Here is a 9,240-nt window from a genome sequence, read left to right on the forward strand (position 1 = left end):
TTCGATTTTTGTGAAGAACATGGAATAAGAAGGGAATTCTCTACTGCAAGGAATCCTCAGCAAAATGGAGTAGTTGAAAGGATGAACAGAACGGTTCAACAAATGGCTCGTGCTATGCTTGATGAATCTGGAACTCCTGCAACCTTCTAGGGTGAAGCCACATTTGCTGCAGTTACTATCCTCAACAAGACAAACGTCTGGGTAAACAGCACTCAGACTCCTCATGAACTTTGGTATGGTAAGACTCCCACGGTAAAATACTTCAAAATTTTTGGAAGCAAATGCTACATCAAAAAGACTGATGAAAATTTTGGCAAGTTTGAACCTAGAGCAGATGAAGGCATTCTCCTTGGTTACTCTCCTCACAGCAAAGCATATAAGTGTTACAATAAAAGACTTGGAAAAATTGTTGAAAGTATTGATGTAGTGGTTGATGAAGAAGGGAACACTCCTAGGCAAGTAAAATCTGAAGATTTCAAAGATGATGAAGACTATCCTTCAACATCAAATCAGATTCATGATGAAGAAGAAACACATGAGGCACCAGAAGAATATATAAGAATAGAAGAAAAGACTCCATCCAGGTACGTTCAGAAGAATCACCTAGAAACCCAAATTTTGGGGCAAAAGGAGGCAGATGTACAAACAAGAAGAACCATTTCAGAAGATTCAAGTTATCTAGCATTACTGTCCACCACTGAACCACAAAATGTAAGAGAGGCATGCAAAGATGAATGCTGGGTAAAGGCCATGGAAGAAGAACTTGAGCAGAATGAAAAAAATAACACTTGGGAGTTGGTTCCTAGACCAAAAGATAAGAATGTCATAGGAACAAAATGGATATTCAAAAATAAGCTGAATGAAAATGGAGATGTGATTAGAAACAAGGCCAGACTTGTTTGTAAAGGGTATGCTCAACAAGAAGGTATGGACTTTGAAGAAACGTTTGCACCAGTTTCTAGACTTGAGGCCATAAGAATGTTCCTTGCTCTTTCTAGCTTTCAGAAGTTCAAAGTATTTCAAATGGACGTGAAGTCTGCCTTCCTGAATGGAGACTTGGATGAAGAAGTATATATTGAACAACCGGATGGGTTTATTCTTGGAAATGATCCAAAACTTGTATGCAGACTCAAAAAGGCTCTCTATGGCCTTAAACAGGCTCCAAGGGCTTGGTATTATTGGTTGGATAAGTACCTCCATCAACAAGGTTTTATAAAAGGATCAACAGATAGTAATCTATATATAAAAATTGACAATGATAAGTTGCTAATACTTGTTGTGTATGTTGATGATATCATCTTTGGTAGCAATGAAGAAGACATGAGTCAAAATTTTGCCTTGGTAATGCAGAAAGAGTTTGAAATGTCCATTCTTGGTGAGCTCACATATTTTCTTTGTCCAACAAAACAAAGCTGGTATTTTTCTATCACAAACCAAGTATCTCAAGCAGATATTGAAGAAATATGGGATGGAGGATTCAAAAACAGTGTGCACCCCTATGGTAACAGGATGCAGCCTCAGCACAAATGATGAATCAACAGCAGTACATCAACCAACCTATAGATCCATGATTGGTAGTCTGCTCTATCTAACAGGTACCCGACCAGACATTATGCATGCAGTGGGAATAGTTGGAAGGTTTCAAGAAAATCCAAAGGAAACTCATCTTCAGGTAGTGAAGAGAATTTTCAAGTATCTTCAATGAACTCAAAACTATGGCTTATGGTATCCTAGAGGTAAAAATCTCACACTTCATGCATATACAGATGCAGATTGGGCAGGAAGCGTGGATGACAGAAAAAGCACTAGTGGTGGTGCATTCTTCATGGGTCCTAGATTAGTATCTTGGTTCAGCAAGAAACAGAGTTCAATTGCATTATCTATAGCTGAAGTAGAATATGTAGCTGCTACATCTTGTTGCACACAACTCCTTTAGATGATGCAAACATTGCAAGACATGCAAATCACTTGTACTCCACCTATCTCCATTTTTTGTGATAATACAAGTGCAATCAGTATTTCAAAGAATCCTGTCATGCATTCAAAGACTAAGCACATACCTATCAAGTATCATTTTCTCTGGGAACAAGTGCTTGAACAAAAGGTTAAATTGGAGTATGTTCCCTCTAAGGAACAAGTTGCTGACATACTCACCAAACCACTGCCCAGGGAGACATTTGAATACCTCAGACAGAAGCTGGGGGTAGTTGATGCATCATCTTGCTGCTGAATCTTGTTTGTTTCAGAGAAAAGTGGTTGTACACGAGTTTCATGAGGAGGATCTGCATACATATGCTGGTTTATGAAGATACAGTCGTGTATATGATGGTTTAAAGAAAAACATTGGGCCAGATTCAGGTTGAAAAGAGTCTGATATAGGTCTGGTAGAGACCATCTGGCACAGGTTCAGGGGGAGCATATACTCTTATAATAATGCATTGTTGGCATTATCTTAGAAGATCTTGGTTTACATTCACAGTTTTTTTAATTTCAGGTGGAACAGGTGCATGCGGAAGAGCATGGTTGCTGGTCTGAATGATGATTGAGATTGATGATTGACAGATGCTAGTCTTGCTGTAGATATTTCGTCTCTATGTCATGTATTTCTTTTCTTATCAAGGTCATGTAATGGCCTATCTTGGTTTCCCCACTATGCCTGGGATGGATGAAGTAATGTTCTTGTTTTATCAAGTGTAAATTCTTGGTGTATCCCCACTTGGTTGCATAGATGAGTCAATCCCAACTTGGTTGGGAGATGGATGTATGTATGAGTCTTTGATGGTAGGAAAGTCATTTACAATGTATAAAGTTATGTATCTTCTTGCAAACCTTACCTACAGTTAGGGGGAGCTTGGACAGCACAGCAGAGCAGACAATTCAGCATGTATTCAGGGGGAGCATAACCCTTTGCCCTTGATGTCAAAGGGGGGGAACGATTTTGAGTGACTTGGGGTTGCCATCAATTCCAAAGGGGGAGATTGTTGGCATTATGACACAGGTTTGGCACTATGGCACAGGTGTTGTCCTTAATGGCAACTCACTCAAAGGGTAGATGAGGTATACGCAGGTTCCTCTTAACAAAATCGTGTATACACGCGGGTGTACCAATCAAAAGGCGCGTATATGTATGCACGCACTTTCATGCAAAGAAAAGCGTGTACATGTGGGAAAACTTATGGTTGGTCCATGGTATTTAGTCTGACATATTTGAACCTATGGTTTTGATCCTTGGTATTGCATCCAAAGTGTTGAACCCAGGTATTGAGTCCCTAGTATTGGATCTCTATGGTTTTGGACCATGGTTTGAGTAAGGCCTAAGTCTATAAAAAGGGAAGGAGATCATTTGGAAATGTATCAACTGAAGGATTGAATATCTTATGAAGAGCAAGATCTAGAATACTGTCATTGGATTATGGTGCATAACTAGTTCTGAATGAAGGAGGAACTTAAGGAGAAGGATAAGTTCTATTGTTGGGTCAAGATCTTAAGGCGGTTTAAAGAGAAGTATCTTTGTGTAATTTTTGATCTGTTATATTTGGCGCATGACGTGATCTATAAATATGATAATCTGGGTATAACTAATGTCTGAATAAGTAAAAAGGATAAATTATATTTTATAGATCTGTACGCAGGTTCAGCGCAGCAGAGGCGCATATACACGTTGGTTCACTAACTTAAAAACAACGTATATGCAGTATGGCCTTGATACATAAGTGTATGCACGCAGGTTCCACATATTGAAGTAACGTATATCTCATGAAATATGTTTTAGCTACTTTTGTTTATTGCTGCAGTGTTCTGGGTTCAGAATTGGTATTTGGTTACTGGTTCCATTTTCTAGTTACAGTGTTCTGAGAAGTTATTGGTTGATTTAGTATTTGTTTGTACAAAGGAGTTTGGTTAATGCAAATATACTTGATGTTTGATTGATATTAATGGATCCAGTCTGAAAATTTATGAAACGTGGTCCCTAGAAGAAAAGAGAAGGTTGTAGCCTTCTGTAGGTTAGCACCTACGTACTAGTACCTCAACTAGTACAAGAGCAAAGGGGGTTGTAGCTCCCTTCCAGGAGAAGCTGGAGAACGAGAGAAGGTTGTAGCCTTCTGCAGGTAGCAGCCTGTGTACTGGTATAAGACTGCACCAGTACAGAAACATTGTAAAAAGAAGTTTCTAATTAAAATAAGATAGAGACGAATTACAGCAGGTGGTTTTCACACACATTGGGTTTCCACCTTATATCTTGTGTTCTTGTGTGTGACTGTCTGCTATATTTCTCTGTTCCTGGTTACTGTTTATATGGTTCTGACACACAGATTAATGATCAATATCTGAAGAATAAATTAAATTATAAGTTTGAAAGTTATACGCGGGTTTCATTAACTGGAGTTGCGTGTATACGTTGTTTTCACTAACTGAAGTAGCATATACAAATCTTTGTATTAATTGAAAAATAATTTTGATAATACTGACTCACCCCCCCCTCTCATTATTATTTCCAACAGTGTGCCCTCTATGTATCGTGGTCTAATGTTCACTTTATAAAATTCATATTTATAATATTATTCATCTTCATAAACAAAATTAATTGATAACATTCAGGAAGGAATGTATGATCCAATTGATCAGTCATCCTACTCCCTCTCTTGAGCTCTACTTTGTTCTTCAAGGCCCTTTCTTCCTGCACCCTGTCCAACCATAAAGCCGCATGTCCTCTCATCTTTGCGATAATAAAGTTAACTTGGTTCTACTTTGGTATATCTGCATACTCAAAATTCTTGTTCAAAGAATTTATCCTATCCACCAATTCTTATGGATCCAAACTTCCACTATATGTAACTACTTCTTCCTTTGACCCGAAGCCTCGACCAAAATATACTTTAAAATCTTACCTTTGGGGTTCTACAACTATCTCATCTTCCTCCTTGCAAGTTCTTCATCACTTGTATCACATGTATGATCAAAATTCCCGGCGGCCTCTATGGCTTATTGCCTTCACTATAGAGTTCTCACATATTCCCTCAACTCTGTATTTACCATTATTCAACCTCTTCCTTGATCTCTACCTCTTCCAACTCTAAATGCCATCCTTTGACAAATAGATCGGTGATAGGGACAACCTACATTACTTAGATTCCTCTTTTAATTACCTTACTACTCTAATACCGAATGATGCAATAGCCAAAGGAGATTAAGATGCACCAAGAAAACTCTAGTTATCAAAAGGAATGATTAACTCGCGTTTTCAATCCAAAAAGAATCTTACCATCTACAATTGAACCACCAATCTGATGAAATTACAAATATAAAAATTTGATTTTTTGAGGATGAAAAACATTATTTAAATTAAAATGTTGCATCACACAACTCTTTCTAAATAGCTCCCCAAACCTATAAGAAAATAAGTTCAACCTTAAACAAAAAGCCAAACAGGAGTTGGTTATTCACCTCTTACATCGGCCATACGATGTATCTAATCGATGATTGATATTAGACGAAAAACCAAGCAAAGTTTCAGTTTTGTTAGGTAAATTATAGCCATTAATTACATCCATCCAACAATCAAAACTAAATCTGGAACGCTCCTCTATAATAGTATTTCCAAATATAGAGCTTTAAAAAAAAAAGATTTGCATCAAATTTTAAATGAGTAACTTGCAACATAACACAAATAATTCAACGCCATGATTAGTTTCAATGTAATTGAAGCAAACCATAATAAATCATGATGTGGAAACAATGTTTTACGTCACTTTCCTTTTTCTTATGCATTCTCATAAGCTCATTGGATAATTCTGGTAAATCAACTTCATAATGTAGCTTGTGGCTCACTCCAACAATCTAGGAATTAGGTCAAATAAATTTCCATTCATGAAAGCTCAATAATTACTGCTCCACATCTTCAATTCCACAAATTTAAGTATTATTACACAGTAAAAATGTTTTTCTAGAAAAATATATATGAATTTCAAGAAACTGAGATAGAATAAAACCATTGTTCTTCATTCCATCCAAAACATTCTTTGGATACAATTCTACACACTTTTCCCTCATTCTTTTTGCATAAGTGTCTTATTTTTTAATATGTTTCCAAAAAATGTTTACAACAAGATTTTGTTTATATCTACAAAAATAAGATCTAGTCAACATAATAGGGAGAAAAATCCTCATGAACTAATACAATTCCAACGCACAACAGGTAGTTCCCAACTTTGGGATAATTGTAAGCTACATTTTCCCAACAAGCTATTTATTGAAACACACCTCACTTTCTATTCAGAAAAGTTATATTTTCTATAAATTACATGGAAAATAAAAATTATGGATGATGCTTAGGATCCATTTTATTTCTAAAGGAAAAACACTACTACAAGCATCAAAGTGGTCTAGGTAGGGGTAATAATAACTATGTAGAGTTACTTAGCCTTAATCTTTCGATCTTGTTCGCTAATGAAGAGGGATGAAGGTAGTTATAATTTTTCGAGGATTATTTTATTATTATAAATTGGTTCACTGAGATCATCAAATGTCACAGTGTAACTCCCCTCTGTTGTATGTAACACTCTGTTGACCAAAGCTAGGAAATACTAGGTTTGAGGTATAAAAATGAAATAAAATACTTTATTATTAATTAAATAATGAAGATAATTTAATCACTTGGAAATGAGACACCAAGAGATGAGATTATTGCCAAATGAAATCCCATTGGTGAATGGGAATGGATGACTCTTTCATGATAAGACTTCTAGATCCAATTCTAGATAAGCTTAATGGAGTGGGAGATAAACATCCATTAAGTTACTTATCTGGAGAAGGATTCTAAGTTTAAGAAGAACATAAAAGCCTTGCGGGTGAGAAAGACAAGTTTTTATGAGGAAAATCCTCTCCAAAGAGAAAGGAAAACTTTTCTCAAAAAATCCTAGAAAATGGATAAAAAGATCCATAAAAGCGGGACGTCATTAAAGGATACCATATCATGAAAGAGGGAATTAAATATCCATTAATGAGATCAACAAGAGGCAATTGATCCATGGAAATAACTCTCGGCTTGTGGGTGAACTAGAGGAAGTCAGTTCTAGGTTTGGTGGCAGTGCTCAATTTTTGAAGTGACATTCTTTCCTCTACTCTTGTCCGATTCGATTTCATGAGATGTTCTGTATGTTGTCTCCTTAATCTTTATGTTCTCGAATCTTTAAGCTTATGGGTATAATTACATGTGTTATCTTTGTTTATGATATAATTGAATAATTTTGCACGTGACAACTACTAAAACTAAATTTAATCGAAGATCAATTTAGTAATGGTGGCATAGTAGGTGATTTCTAGGTTGGGTGAAGGAGGTATGTGACAAATGGTAATTGATCTCTAATTTAAAACATTGTGGCCTATGGGCCAATCCACCTCTGTAAGATATGCATGAGTTGTAGGTCCTAAACTGTGTCCTAAACAAATAAGAGGTTACTGAAGGGGATGGTTATAAAATTTGTATAAGAAAAATATTCCAATGAACTATGAAGTAGTGCCTAAGGCCCTAGAAGCCATTAAGGTTGCAAAAAAATATTAAAATGATTTATTTGTGAAGGAATTTGAAATCAAAGGTAATTTTGAACCGAGGTTGCTTTAAAATCTGTGACTTTCTTTATATCTTTAAGGATTGCAATGTTATAGAATGTTTGCTCAGGTTATCTATGCCCCAAGTTATCTTTGCTATGCATTATGAATCATGATTTGAATTGCAACCACTCAAGATAATTTTAGTTATGATACATATTATTCACTATGTTTCATATTGCATAAAACATATGTCATTAATGCCTTCGACTATGACAATAGGACTATGATCATGTTGTATGGAAATACTATCTATTTTTGACAACGTAGACATGGGGGTGACAACTTACCTATTGAATATGAAGTTGTGATTTGTATGGAATGCATTAGTGCTTGTTTTGGTCATCAAAGGAATGAAATCAAAATGCCTAATTTTATCATGTTGAATTCCCACATTGATTCTTTCCTCTGGGATATAATGTATGCATAGTAAATGTGAAGTGTTGATTTGGAATGTAGTAGATAAATCTATTAATTTGGACCTAAACACCCACATTGGTTGATGTAGTGTATCCACTATATATATGGAGTTAAACTACATATCTTAGTGACCATTGTAGCATTTGATGGAGTGAGTTTTAGAACAAGTAAAGAATTACTGTGTGTATGGATCACTAAAGAATACTGAGGGTCGAAGTGTTATGAGAATTATGTGCAGGGTTAAGATTGAAGGTCAATTAATATCTTGTTTTTCAAAGATAAACACAAATGATGTATGTATATGTAATGGTCGATACTTAAATGAGGGTGCATAGAATAAAAGATGATGAGGAAAAATTTAAGACTCCTTTTAGTCAGTGAAAGTTAATTTGAAGCTTATATTTATCTGCTCGTATCCATAAATGTAATGAACATTAAACATTCCCTTGGTAGGTACCTTACCCAACAAGACTGAACTTATTTTCCATGATTGCTTGACCTTCTATGTGGCTTGAATATTATATTATGTTTTGAGTTGTTGACTATTTTCGTATATATGGTTGACAGCTCACAACATGTCTCCACGTCTCACATTTTCAATGTTACAGTTTCATATTGTCCAATCCTTTTAGCTCCTGATCTCCATGAACAATAGTTTGTTCAATTCATTCCCATGGCTCGTAATACAATTTGTGGTTTTCATTCTCCATGTGGCAACGTTGTGCTCAAGGAAATTTTGATGCGGGTTTTCACATGCACAACCACACTCAAACAAACAAATTCTAGAATAACTCATGCATGATGCATCAGTTGAAATCAATTCCTTTGGAGTGTCCATTGACCATATACACAACGTACATTAAAAATGCGTATAAGTCAAGAATCAAAATAAATATGGCCAAAAAATGGATTTACAATAATTTTTTTTATGTAAATTACGTAGGCTAAATATTTAAGGAATATACTAAATATAGATCTATATGAAATGTTAAGAGAGGAATCCCTAAAGTATTAACCTGGTTGAAAATTATGTCTCTTTAATGTAGGCACTGGCCACTCTAAGAACGAAGTGTATATGGGTTGTGTATGAAAACAAAGGAGTAACTCTTAAGGCTTTGATTTATCCAGGCCTTACTATTGAAGTGACTTATTGTTATAGCTCCAGATCTCACCCTTGATATTTGTGATGCTGAATTTATGGCCTAGGGCAAC

General features: G+C 35.6%; 1 protein-coding gene across 1 annotated transcript in view; it reads left to right on the top strand.

The window, feature by feature from the left end:
• The window catches only part of LOC149265466 (protein EDS1B-like), a 39,925-nt gene extending 36,070 nt beyond the window's left edge, over positions 1–3,855 (top strand). Inside the window, exon 2 of the mRNA XM_089404021.1 lies at positions 3,795–3,855. Coding sequence (XP_089260147.1) covers positions 3,795–3,855 — 61 coding nt within the window. The remainder of the gene's footprint in view (positions 1–3,794) is intronic.
• The last annotated feature ends 5,385 nt before the right edge of the window (positions 3,856–9,240 follow it).

This window comes from Pinus tabuliformis, chromosome 6, assembly GCF_031772625.1.
Source record: "Pinus tabuliformis cultivar Carrire ecotype Pingquan chromosome 6, CPIR1, whole genome shotgun sequence".
In the NCBI taxonomy this organism is placed as follows: Eukaryota; Viridiplantae; Streptophyta; class Pinopsida; order Pinales; family Pinaceae; genus Pinus; species Pinus tabuliformis.